Here is a 13061-nt window from a genome sequence, read left to right as displayed (position 1 = left end):
CACCGTACAAAACCAGGGTTTATTTACAGTGGAGGAGGGGGCAGGCAGGGGCGGGCACGGCTAAATGTAGCCGATAACATCGTTGCAGATGATGGGCTGGCGGCTGCGGCTGTTCATGAGGGCGGTGAAGCGGTGGAAGTCCGTGGCCAGCTGGGCGATGTTGCTGTGGGACTGGTGGAAGCAGGCACCCTTGGGCTGCCCCCCCAGCCCCAGCGGGCAGGAGAAACGCTTGGTGGCTTCGCGATTCCCCGGCCGGCTGCTCTCGGCCGCCCGGGGCCGGGCCATATTGGCCAGTTTACGGCGTACGTTGCCCGAGAGGCTGAGCAGGAAGGCGGGGGGCTTGGCCAGGCGGCGGGAGGGCTCGGTGGGGGTTCGGCGCCGGGGTTCGGCCCCGACCTCGGGCAGGTCCATCCAGTTCTCCACCAGGTCGGCAAAGCAGTTGTCACCCAGCACCAGGGGCTGCCGGTTCCGACTCTGTGACAGCAGTGCCACTGTCCAGTCCCGCGTGTCGGCTGGCTCCAGCACCCGCCACTGCTCCAGGCAGGCGTCCGAGGTGGATTTGGGGCGGGCGCGGCGGGCGGGGGCAGGCGGCGGGGCGGCAGGGCCGGCGGAGAGCCGGTGCGCCCGCTGGCAGGGCGGGGGGTGCCGGCGGCGCACGGGCACCTCTTCTTCCCGCCACGTGCCCCCCGACGCCTCCGAGTACCCCGAGTCAAACTCCAGGCTGCGCTCGCTGGCTGGGGGGGAGCGGGCGGCTGAGCCCCCCCCACCTTCCTCCTCCTCACCCCCCGGGTCCAGGCTGCAGGCCGAGTCCGCTGCCGAGCTGGGACGAGGGGGACATGGGGCCGGCCCCGGCACCCCTCCGGGGTGATGTGACACCTGCCGCGGGCCGTGCATGTGCGCCCGCAGCGCAGCCCCTGCCTCCTGCCGGCACCGCTGTGGAGAAAGGCCAGGTCACCACAGCCATCCCCGCTCCCCACGGCCAACACCCCGAATCCCCACCACCACCACCACCCCCGGCCCTCCTGGCACCCCGCAGCCCCCTGTCCCGGCTCTGGGTGGGGGGGTTTGGCTCACAGGGCCGGGCATGCAGCGAGGTGCGGGGAGTGGGGCGCAGGTCCCAGCCTGCCTGCAGCCCCGGGCCCCGCTTTCCCGCAGCTCCTGCGCGGAGCCAGCCGGCGTGCAGCAGCATGTCGGGTGAGCAAGCAGGCACCCAGCCCTGGCCGTGCCTGCGGGAAATGACACAGGGCCGCGGCACGTAGCAGCCGGGTACCCCTCTGCCCCCCTCCCTCTCACCCCCCCCCCGCCCCATCCCCTCATTTCCCCTTCGCCTCGGTGGGACGGCAGCTGGGACGCCCGGTTGGCGGGACCCTGCTCCGTGGCACGGGGCCGGCTGCGGCCCCAGGGTACCCGCAGGGGCTGGGGTGCGGCGCTCCCCCCACGCGTTGGCGAGGCCACCCCACCCACCCTCTGCCCTCCAGCCGGGGACACCCCGGGTGACGTCAGGGTGCAGCCAGGCCTGTGCTCAGCGCTGGGCCCCCCCAAAGCGCTGGGGAGGGCAGGGTGCTGGGCCAGACGGGGCTGGATGGAACGTGGCTGGGCGGGCGCTGTAGGGGCGGTTGGCTCCCAAAGCCGGGGCCGCTCCTTCGCTCCTGAATTCCTATTGTCTGGACCCAAAAGCAGGGTGTTATGTCCGCTTTCCTTTCCGCGTTACAGCCATGGGAAGCGGAGCGAGCAGGAGGGATCACTCCCCCGCTCCGGCCAGCCCTGACAGCACCACTGGTCAGCCAGTCCCACCCCGGTCCCCAGCCTGCCCCGACCCGGTCCCCGTCCCCGCCGGCCGGGACCCTCTTGTCCCTCTCTGCTGGCGACGTGCCACCGCTTCGAACTGCCCCGTCCCGGCGCCGGCCGGGGACTCCGTGCGGCAGGCCCGGAGAAGCCGGCCGGGCCACCCTGTCATCGCCGGTCCCCGCGGGGCGGCCCAGGGGGCGGCGGAGTGGCAGCTCCGGTGTGGCGGTGCCACCGGCGCCCCGACGGATGGGCACTGCGGCCCCTGGCTCCCCGCAGCCCCTCGCGCCCCCACCGACACCCGCGTCCCAACCGGGCACCCGCGTCCCACCGGATGCCCACGTCCCCCGCGCCGCCTTGGCCTTGTGCGTGATGTCAGGGCACTGGCAGTGACATCAGCGCCCTGATATCACGGCAATGCCCCGGCGGAGCAGCGGGACGTGGGCAGGGTGGTCCCGTCCCGTCCCGGTTCCCGCGGCAGCACTCACCCGCTCGGCGCCGAGCTGGCCCGGGCAGGCGTCCGGGCGGGCGCTGTGCATGCCCGGCCCGGTTCCGCTCCGCTCCCGGCCGCTCTCCCGGTCCCGCCGGTGCCGGCGGCGGAGCAGCAGCGGAGCGGAGCGCGGCGCAGCCCCCGGCCGTTGCCCGCCGCCTCCCGGCCCTGCCTGGGCGGCACCGCCCCGCCCAGCCGCAGCCAATGGGGCCGCCGTAACGTGAGCCCGGTCCGCACCGGCACCGGCACCGCCGCCCCGGGGCCCCGCCCCGCCGCCCCGGGGCCCCGCGTCGGGCACCGCCCGGGTACCGCTGGGCGAGGCGGCACCCGGGGCGCCAAGGGGGAGAACGGGACCCCCGGCGCCCCGGTCGGCAGCGCTCCGGCCCCGCCGGCGCTGGGAGTCCCGGGGCCGGGACGCCGTAGAAGGGGGGAGCGAGCAGCCCCGTTACCGGGCCCCGGCGGAGGCTCCCGCGGCCCCCGGGCTGCCGGGATAAGTTGGAGCACTGGGGGAGGGGAGGTGACCCCGGGCACAGGGGCCAGCGCTTATTAATTAGGAGCTAATAGGGCTTAATAGGGATTCCGGGAGCAGCGGCTCTGGTTTGCAAATGAAGGAGAATACGGCCAAAAAATTACCTCCCAGCTAATTTTCCCGGCTCCCGAGTGTGCAGCGTGGCCCAGGCAGTGAAACCCCCAGAGCATCGCTGCCCGCCTGCCCTGCACTGCCCGGGCACGGCGAGCAGCTGGACCGGACCGGAGGCGTGAGGGACATGGGTGCACGGGGGACGTGCCCGGGGACATGCCCCGTCCCCTCCCTGGGCTGCGGATGGCCTGCGTGACGCTGGGCTGGGGTGGTGCCCAGCACCCCTGGCAACGGGCACCAGCTTGTCCCAAACAGCCGGCCAGCCATGGGCACGCACAGAAGCCTCACCTTCCTCCTCTTCCTCGGCCTCTGTGCCCCAGGTAGGCACGTCAGGCTTGCAGCATCAGGGGCACACTGGGCGGGGGACTGAGGGGAGTGGGACAGGGGTCAGGGTCCCTGCCCTTGTCCCCATGCGCCTGGGGATGGCCCCAGGATGGGCCAGAGGGGCCAGCAGCTTCCTGGCTGAGTTTGGGCAAGGAGGTGATGTTGCTGGGGTATGGCCAGGGCATTGCTAGGGTGTCCTCAGGGCATCACTGGGCCATCCTGGGGGGCATTGCTGGGACATGTCCTGGTATCACAGGGGCATGGCTGGAGCCTCCCCTGGGCATTGCCAAGGTACACCTGGCTGCCTGGGGTGACACTCTCCTCTTTTCAGGGACTTTCATCACAGCAACAGGTAAGAGCGGGGTGCCCTGGGCATCACTGTGCCTGGCAGGGACACCCATGCCCACGTGGGTGCTGGGGTGCAGGAGCGGGGCTCCTGAAGCACGGCTGGGAGAGCTGTGAGTGGCACTGGGGGTGAGGCTGGTCTGGGGGTCTCACACCAGCCTTGCCTGACCTGCCACGTGTGGTGACCCTGAGCGAGGATGCCATGCCGGGCACCCGTGTGGCCGAGGTGACCGTGTCCTGCAGCAATGCGAGTGGCAGCCCCAACGTCACCCTGCAGAGCGCTGAGCCTGGCCACCCCTTCAACCCTATTGCCATCAGCGCTGACCCTACGGACGCCAACACGTTTTTGGCAGAGGTGCTGCTGGGGGATGGGGAGCTAGTGGGGGTAAGGAGCCCACTGGTGTCCCACTGAGTGCCGCATCCCTATGGCAGGTGACACTGCGTGCCGGTGCTGAGCTCAATGCCCACGAGGTGAACCTGTACTCCCTGACCCTGTGGGCTGCCTGTCCCGGTGAGGGGGAGGTGGAGGAGCGGTTCTTTGTCCTGGTGATGGCGGGGCAGGTGCTGCGCTGTGACGCACCCTTTGCCAGCGCAGGTCAGAGCAGGGGGGCCGTGGGTGCAGGGAGGTGGGGGCCACAAGTGCCAGCTGGCACTGGGCTTCAATGGCCATGCTGTGCCGTAGAGGGGGACGTGGTGTCGGTGCTGGCGGACGTGGCGCCTTGGACGCCCTTGTACGTGGTGCTGCCACAGCCGCTTGGTGGGCTGACGGTGAGTGGCATTTGTCCTGGGGTCCCATGGCCCCCACAAGCAGGAGCAGCCTTGGGGATGGCAGGGCCCCAGGCATGAAGGGGGACAGAGAGGTTCCCTCCCTCCTCCCACTGCCATTTTCTGTGCAGTTCAGGCTCCGAAACCACAACACGCCACTCACGCTCACCCAGCGGGGCCTGGTGCTGGCACCTGCCAGCGGCTTTGACCGCAGCAAGGACACCCAGGTGGGCAGCAGTGTCCCCAGGTTGTCACAGCCTGCCTGGGCTTAGCCCCTCGCTAGCACTGGCCCTCCCATCAGGCTCCAGTCCCACCCCTGTTCCCAGCTCCATCCCCTCCTGCATCTCGAGTCCTGTCCCAGTCCTCATCCCTGTTCCTTTTCCCATCCCCTGTCTCCAGCTCATCCCTCCTCCCCATCTCCATCCCTATGCCCACCCCTGCTCCAAGCCCTGTCCTCCCCATTCCTGTCCCCATCCTGCCCTTATTCCTGTCCCCATCCTTGTTAGTATCCTCATCCCCATCCTTACCCATCCGCATCCCTGTCCCTGGTGCCACTTGGGGCTGTCCCACGGCTGCTTGGGCACTGCCCCACAGACATTCAGGCTGGAGATTGAGGTGATGGACCGCCACGGACACAACTGCAGTGGGACTGTGAGGGTGGAGGTGCTGCCACCCCACCGTACCACTGTCACCTTCCTGTGAGTGGGCCAGGGCTGGGTGGGGGGTTCTGGTGACACCAGGCTATGCCATGCTGTGTGTCTGTGCTGCAGCGAGCCGCAGCGGGCCGTGGTAGTGCCAGCGGGCACCCGTCCCTTGGAGGTGATCACACAGGTCTACGCCAGTGGTGACAACGTCCGCTACACCATCCTGGCTCCTACGGCTCCCGCGCTCTTCACCATCAATGAGAGTGAGGAGGGCAGTGGGGGTCCCCGGAGCCACCCCGTGCCCATCCCTGTGCGTGGCACGATGCTGTGCTGTCTCCCACAGTGACGGGTGAGATCCGCAGCACCCGCCAGCTGGAGGTGACCCAGGTGCAGCTCCGTGTCCGGGCTTACAACGCGCTGCGCCCTGCCGACCAGGACATCGCGACACTAAACGTCACTGTGCAGGGCACAGACCAGCGAGCGCCGAGCTGCGTCCCGGCCATCTCCGTGTACAGTTTTGAGGGAAAGAGGGGTGTGGGGACACAGAGAATGGGAGCTGAGCTGACAGCCACCCCACCGCAGGTTCCAGGTGCCTGAGACGATGTCCCCTGGCAGCACCCTGGTGACACTGAGGTGCACCGACCCCGTCAGCACCGAGGGGAACCTGCAGTACAGCCTTGAGGGGCCCCTCGCCTCCCGCTCCCGCTTCCGCATGGAGGGGCCACAGCTGCAGGTAAACGGGGCCACGGGCAGAGCCCCAGATCTGGGGGAGGCCAGCAGGGTGGTGGGGACCTTCCGACATGACCTGTCACAAGGGTCCTGCACTGGGGGTCCCCAGGGATCTCTGCCTGTCCCTGGCCTGCCCATTCTCCCCCCTCACTGCCTCCTGCTCCCCTGGTGTCACAGCTTTTTGGGGTTCCCTGGCTTTGTGGGGTGCCCCAGATCTGCCTGAAACATCCCCCCACCTCCTGCCCTGTCTTGGCAGGTCAACACCACCCTGGACTATGACTCAGAGGCAGCATACGCTGTGGGTTTCCAGTTCACAGCCACCATCGTGGTGACGGCAGGAGGGCAGCCTCCACGGAGCAGTGAGTGCCTGTGTCAGTGGGTGCAACAGGGTAGCTCATAGGCAAGGTGTGAGAAGCCCCTTCCCCACCCCAAAAGTGGCTAGTGACAAGGGATGCATTCAAGGTGCTGGCTGCGAGGGTGGTGCCTCCAGGCCCGTGTCCCCCAGCCTGGCTGGGGGGTGCAGGCCCAGCCAGGCGTGGGCTGAGCCGCCCTGTGCCGCACAGCCCGCGTGCCTGTGCTCGTGTCGGTGACGCCCGTCAATGAATTCACACCGGCGTGCCCCAACGGTGCCGCATTCACCGTGCTGGAGACAGCTTTCGGCAGCGCCGTGGGCCGCGTGGCTGGCACCGACCGTGACTACCCACGGGACAGCCTTGAGTATAGACTGGAGCAGGGGCCTGGCCCCACACAGCCCTTCGCCATCGACACACGCACGGGTGAGAGCCCAGCCCCTTCCCCAACCCCCCCCCACCGCACCCTGTGGGTGCCCACCCAGCAGCTCACACTGCCTCGCAGGCGAGATCCGCGTGGTGGGACCCCTCGAGCCCCAGCAGCGGAAGAGCTACAGGCTGACGGTGCGGCTGACGGACACCCACAACGACCTGGACCCGGAAAAGCGGCGGAGCTGCCTCTGTGATGTGACCGTGCGTCTGCAGGTACAGGTGGAAGCCCGATGGGAGAACCACGGTGGGTGCAAGCACGGTGGGTGCCATACTGCTTCCCCCATCTCCCGGCAGCCCACCCTGGACCAGGCACCGGTGTGTAGCCCAGAAGTGCAGGAGCTGCAGATCAGAGCTGGGTTGGGTGGCCGCCAGCCTGTCACCCGCCTGGCGTGCCAGGGCAGACCCGATGGCGTCATGCTGGCTTACGCCATCGCTGGAGGTGAGGAGTGGCCAAGCTACAGCACAACCCAGCTGTGCACTGCAGGTGACACTGAGCAGACCCTCTTAACCAGGCAATGAGGATGGGCGCTTCCGGCTGGAGGGGAACACCCTCTTCTACCTCCCTGATGACCTATCCGAGCCTAAAACCTTCGTGCTGCTGGTAGAGGTGTGGAGCAGCCCTGCTGTTCCCCGCCGCAGCACCGTGGTGGCATTGGTGGTGCATGTCACTCCCCGGAGCACCCCAGTGCCACCCAGCACCACCACCCAGCGCACGGTAAGCAGAGCCCACTGACCAGGAGTGCTGGAGGGTCTGCCAGGCCCCCCAGCCATTGCGTGCCCTGTCACCCTGCTGCCTCTGCAGACGCTGCTGAAGGAGCCACTGGTTGTCACGCGGACCGAGGCGTCGTGGCGCCCGACAGCCTGGTTTGTGGTTGTGCTGACCGCCTCCGGTGCCCTGCTGCTGGCCACTCTGGGCTGTGTGGCCCGGCGCCTGCTGTGCTGGTAAGACCCGATGCCATGGCCCGGTCTGACATAGCACGGCACAGCACAGCAAGGCCAGGAGCTCATGGCTGCTTCTGCCTCTCCTCCATCCAGGAAAAGAGCCCCTGGCAAGCTGCTTCTGCCCAAGAGGTGGGTGCAGGGTGGCTGGGGAGGTTGTATTGGCATCGAGGGGCAGCTCTGTGTGTTGGCAGAGGCTCCTGTCTCACAGGCAGCTGGGAAGATGCACTGTGTGTGGAGTGCTCGATGTACCCCACATTCAGCTGTGGTCTGGGGATCACTGTACCAGGGACCTGTCTCTGCCCCAGGGCGAGGGGCAGTGCTGCTGGGAGCCGTGGGTGTGGAGAGAGTGACTGGCTGGGGAACAGCTGGGTCAGTGGCTGGGCTGGGGCAGAAACTCTGCCGTGGGCAGGGTGGGATGGCACAGGGTTGGTGCTGCTGCCTGCTGCAGGGCTGGGGCATGGTGCTGGGACTGGGGCCACTGTGCCTGACTGGGGGAGCCCTGATTTGCTGGGGAAGGTGCCCTGGGAGGAGGTGAGGAGGCTACACCACCCCCAAAGATGAAGCAGGGGTGAGAGGTGGCAGAGCGGAGAGCTGGAGGCAACAGTGGAGCTGGCCCAGCCTGCACCAGGCATCTGTGTGGTGAGGAGGAGGAGGCATGGGAGCCTGTGGGGAGGATAACAGCCGCCTCTGGCAGCATAACCACCCCAGGGTGGTGCACAGCTGGGTCCACTGGTGAGGCTGGGGACACGGTGCTTGGTGGCACTGGGACTGTAGTGACCATGAAAGAGAGGAGACTAGGGCTCAGCCCCAGCAGGCAGTGCTGGCATCAGGGGTCTCAGGGGCTGCAGCTCTCCTGGCACAGCATCCTCAGAACATGGGAACGGTTTGCACTGGCACATGGTGAAACAGGCAGGCATGGTGGCCGCCCAGCTTGCTGCTCCCCGGCATTGCTGAAAGCTGGCAGTGCTTGGGGAAACATGGCTCCCTCTGCCATCCCCTTTGGCACCCAGGGCTGTGCCAGGGACACAGGGGCTGGTCAAGGGAATGATCAGGTAGGTGGAACTCAGCTGGGACAACGGGCTTGATCGGGATGCAGCCAGCACTTCAAAGCCTGGCTGGCACTCCCGGCAGCATCCCTCGGGTTAGAGACCTGGGGTCCATCATTGACAGCATGCCCTCCCCTCGCCCTGGCTTCCCTCTGCAGCTCCTGGGATGTGGTGGAGCAGAAGGGCGGCAAGGAGGAGCAGGGCTTCCCCCCAGCAGGCAGCCTGGTAAGTATGTGCAGCAGTGGTGAAGGTGGGGGTGGGCACTTGGGGGGCCCTCAGCACCCTCACCTGTCTGTCCTCCTGCACAGGGGCAGTTTGATGGCCGTGCCCAGGACCCACGTGAGTGTCTGTCCCTCCCACAGCTCCTGCAGCCTTGGGCTGCGTTCCTCAGGGCAGAGTGTCTGGGGGATGGTAGGGATGGGAACCAGACAGGAGCACCCAGACAGCACCCATGGGGCGAGGGCTGAGTGCTGCCTCCCACTGCAGGCACTGGCAGGGACTACCTCTTCAACAGCATCACAGGGGCACGGCGCTGGATCTGAGTGGCTTGACCCAGCAAGAGACTCCCCGCGACCCACAGCTCCCCAGGGCTGCTGGCCCACACCCAGCGTGGCTCTTGGGCTGGAAGGAGGGCAAGATTCCTCCTCCACCCATCGCCCAACATGCTGCCCAGGCAGTGCAGCCAGCCCTGAGCCACCCTGGGGCCAATAAACGCGTGCAGAGGTTGCCCCTGCTGCAGTGGTTGCTGCGAGGAGCGCGGTGGCTGAGCTGTCCCACCGTGGCCACTGGCAGGGATGTGGGTGGTACAACCCAGGACCAGGATGGTGGTTATGGCAGCACCAGTCCTGGGGCTGGGGTCGGGGTCAAGGGCTTGGGTAGGGTCTGCTCGGGTGATGGCAGCACCTCTGCAGGGTGTGACCCAGGCAGGGCAACGCTCCACAGGGTGCGACTTGGGGCCGGGAAACTCAGTCGTGGGGAATTCGGACAAACTTGCACCCTGTGTCCCACGTCCCCCCCGTTTCCCTCGCTGGAGGGGCACTCCCCGGCCAGCAGAAGGGACGCCCCCTTAATCGGGGAGGAGAGTGAATCGCTGCGCTCCGGTGAGCGGGGCAGGCCTGACAGGAGCCAGCGGGGCCCAGCGAGGCGGCCAGAGGGCCGGGAGCGCTCGGAAGGGCTCCGGCAGCGCCGCGGGGCGAGAGACCCGGGGCTTCCAAGGGGAGCAGGCGGCGCGGAGGCCGGAAGAGGCGGGCGGGAGCCAGCCTGGCAATCAGGAGGGGCCGCTCGGCCGGAGGGTCCCCGAGCCCGCGGGGTGCTGAGCCTGGGTGGCACCGGGCCGGTGCGCGCCGCCTGGGGCCGGGCCGCGGGCGGAGGAGCCACGTTCACCCCGGCTGAGCCCCGCCGGCTGCGCCGCACCCGCTCCAGCCCCCGCCGCCCGGCCCCCGCGCTCCCGCTGCGCACCGCCCCGGCCCGTACCCATTGGCCGAGCGCCCCCGCCGCGGGTAGCCAATGAGGCGGCGCAGCCCGCGGGGAGGCGGGGCACTGGGAGGCGTCACGTGTGCCTAACGTGCGCCGGTCTCCGAATGCAGTTCGCTCACGGAGACGGGGCAGGGCGGCGCTGCAGTGGAGTGACGGAGGTTTTGACCTATCAGCGTTTCCAGAGCGCCCCTTGGGGGCGGGACTCGGCTTTGGATTGCCGCAAGCGGCGGCGGGGCGGGCTTTGGACGGCGCGGTTGCTATGACGGCCAGCGCCGGGGCTCCGCCCCTCCGGCCGCCGCCATCTTGTTGTTGATTCGAACGGCGGGCAGCGGGCGGCGGTGCTGTTGGGTGTCGGGGTCGCCAGCCCCTGGCTGGGCAGGCAGGGCCGGCCCCGGTGAGCCATAGCAGGCGAGGGCCCGGGGCAGGCTGCGGGGCGGGCGGGGGCGAGAGGAGGGCAGGGCAGAGCTGGGCACGCCGCTGGAGGGGAGGGAGCGTGAGCCGGGCGCGGCTCCGTGAGGGGAATGGGCGAGGGGAGAGCGCGGCGCGGTCCGAGCGAGGGGTTGGGGGAGAGCCCGGGCCCGGGGCGAGGCACAGGCGCCCTGAGGGGTCGGGGTGAGCTGGAGCACCGAGCGCCGTGCCGGGGGCGGGGGGACAAGGACGGACCCGGGGAGGTGGGGAAGGGAGGGGAGGAGAGGTGAGGGGGGGGGGTCCAGACGCGGTCCCGTGGGGCGGGGAGGGGGGGAGCCGATGGCGTGCGCGGGGGGTGAGCCCCGTGCGAGGCCCGTTTGGGGCAGGGCTGGGGCGGGCGGAAGGAGGGCAGCACCGTGGGCAGCGCGGTGCCGGGGCAGGGCTGCGCTGCCCCTCCCGGGGACCGGCGTGCAGATGGAGCATCCCTCCCTTTGTGCCCTTCCCCTCTGCAGGAGCAGCGCGCAGGAGGGAGCCCGGCGAAGCACGGCGGTAACATGAAGCCGACATGGTGAGGAAGCTCGGTGGGGTTTGTGGTCCGTCGCTGCGTCCCGAGGTGCTGCCAGCCCTGCGGAGGAGGGGGTGTGGGCAGTGCCGGCTGCCCTGATGCTTACCGGATGCCTGGCAGTCCCCGGAGGCGGATGTGCTCGTGGGGCTGCAGATCTGGACCGTAACCAACAACCTTCCCCCGGGTTTCCAAGTGGGACTTGATTAGGAGAGGTGGTAACTGACTCCTGGCTGGGTTCTCAGCCGCTCTGGATTTAAACCGGTGCTGGGCTGAGTGTCCCTCCATCTTAAAGCTCTGCATCAGCAAGGCCCCCATTTTTCTTCCCAGTGATATGCTTTACTGTGTGCTGCCTTTCTCGTTTCAGCCTGCCTTGCTGCCTTTCTGCTCCATCTGCTTTTCCTCCCTTCAGGTTCACCTGGCTTAACTTGGTATTCAGAGCTTCCAAAGCTGAATTCCAAGATTGGCTTTTGCTAACGAAATGCCGAACGGCGCCAGAACGGTGTGGGCTTGGGTCTCTGTTCATTCTTAATGCAATATTTCCATAGTCGGTAGGCATATTTGTGTAAACTTGGTAGCTTGTCTCACAAAATAATCTACTATAATGTCTCATGCAACTCTCCTTGTATTGAGCCATCGTCTACAGCTGATATACTGACATATGGTTAGTTTTTCTGATGGAGAAGAGCCCTGTGTTCTTGTTATGTGTCACTGAACCAAGACTTGGATTTCCTTTTTTATAGAAATTCTGTCAGGAGCTTGTAATTAGTGATGTCAGTTATTAGATGTTGTGGCTGTAACCCTAAATGGGTCTGTCGGGGGCATCCTAATCCTTGTTGTTGGGATTGAGAAATACTTTTCCATGGCTGTGGTAGAGTAGTGCTGACTGAAGGTAAGTGCTTTGTTTTTGGAGCTAGAAGGGAAGTGGTACGTCGTGAAAAGATTAAGGGTGAGATCTGTATATAGTAAGGTGACCTTGGCTTGCTGTTTCAACTGCATAAAACTCTTGTTTTGACAATGTTTTGAATTGTCCTAATGCTAACTTTTCCCCTGCTCACGTCAGGGCGTGTTTCATACCCTCCCCAGCTCTGTCAGCACAACCATTTGCAGGTGTCCAGACGAACAGCCTGTGCCATCCTGGTTAGAGCCACTTAGGTGGGTCTGAAGTGTCCTTTTCATGGCACTGCCTTTCTTTTCTGTCTGATAAGGACTTTTGGCAGAGCAGAAATGATCCTTGGCTCCTTGAGGAGGACATTGATATGTACAAGGTCGTTACTAGGAATCTCTGATGCCCACAGGGGTGGAAAGAGGAGGCAGGGCCTTCTTCTGAATGGTGCATGGCTTTCCTAGGTTAGTTTTTTTCCTTCTGGTTATCTGGTAGGCAGTGGTAGTTCTGTGTGTTTGTTGTATGGAAAAAGAGCAAGTGAGCACAATTCACTGTGGAGATGATAAAGGGGACAGTTTCTGGGATCTGCTTCCAGTCACCAAGAGATTCTTACTGCGCCGCCTTCTATAGCTTCACAGTGACTCCAGGCTCATGTAAGTACAGACAGCAGCCAAGGGGAGGTTCTTGCCCCATCGCTGGTGCCTGCTGGGCTGTTTGTGCAGATGGGAATCAGAGCTCCCTGCCTTACCAACTGATCAAATGTGACTTTTTCTGAGTCCACAGTGTTGTGGGTGCTGGAATGATTTTGTTGGTGCAAGGGCCGTGGTGGGAGCATGGAGCTGGTGGTGGAATAGAGCCTTGTTCAGGGGAACCAGCTCTGACTGTAACACTGCAATGATGTGTTTCTTATATGCTTAGTTATATAAACCCAGAATTTTTAAATACATATTTACATGTAGTTAGAACCTAAATGGCACGGTCGCATCCACGCATCTTTCCTGCTGCATCTGTAAGTAGTATCATCGTGTGCTGCTTTGTCAGCACTGGGCATTTCCCTATAGAGACGTTCTAGGAGGCAGCATTAGATGTGCTTTGGGATCCCCTCTTGTTGTGGAATGTGCCAGTCAACTGACTGGCGAGTTGCTCCGTGTTACATTGCACGTAGTGAGAAGTCAAGGTTAGAATAGTAAGCTCTGAGGTCGAAGAATGCCCAGGCTGACGTAGTACCTGCACACTT

The 13061-nt window shown here is 65.6% G+C and overlaps 2 protein-coding genes across 2 annotated transcripts; one reads left to right on the top strand and one right to left on the bottom strand.

Annotated features, from left to right (window-relative positions):
• Nucleotides 1–10: 10 nt before the first annotated feature.
• INKA1 (inka box actin regulator 1) lies at nt 11–2372 on the bottom strand. Its single transcript, XM_084269690.1, has 2 exons — nt 2274–2372; nt 11–933 (listed from the first exon to the last, which is right to left on the bottom strand). The coding sequence occupies exons 1-2, from the start codon at nt 2322–2324 to the stop codon at nt 61–63; spliced, it is 924 nt and encodes a 307-aa protein (XP_084125816.1). The 5' UTR covers nt 2325–2372; the 3' UTR covers nt 11–60.
• An 808-nt stretch (nt 2373–3180) lies between these two features.
• Nucleotides 3181–9034, top strand: CDHR4 (cadherin related family member 4; the record flags this gene model as incomplete). The annotated part of the gene is made up of 19 exons (XM_084269812.1): nt 3181–3235; nt 3743–3939; nt 4017–4179; nt 4267–4352; nt 4481–4576; nt 4944–5047; nt 5120–5256; nt 5337–5502; nt 5576–5726; nt 5979–6081; nt 6286–6498; nt 6578–6717; nt 6799–6943; nt 7017–7219; nt 7307–7446; nt 7540–7575; nt 8651–8717; nt 8801–8831; nt 8979–9034. 19 exons carry the CDS (start codon nt 3181–3183, stop codon nt 9032–9034), a joined length of 2289 nt encoding a protein of 762 aa, XP_084125938.1.
• Nucleotides 9035–13061: the final 4027 nt, after the last annotated feature.

Source organism: Gallinula chloropus, assembly GCF_964237585.1.
Source record: "Gallinula chloropus genome assembly, chromosome: 12".
Classification (NCBI taxonomy): domain Eukaryota; kingdom Metazoa; phylum Chordata; class Aves; order Gruiformes; family Rallidae; genus Gallinula; species Gallinula chloropus.
The sequence above is the reverse complement of the archived record's forward strand: the minus strand, read 5'-3'. Positions and strand labels throughout refer to the sequence as shown.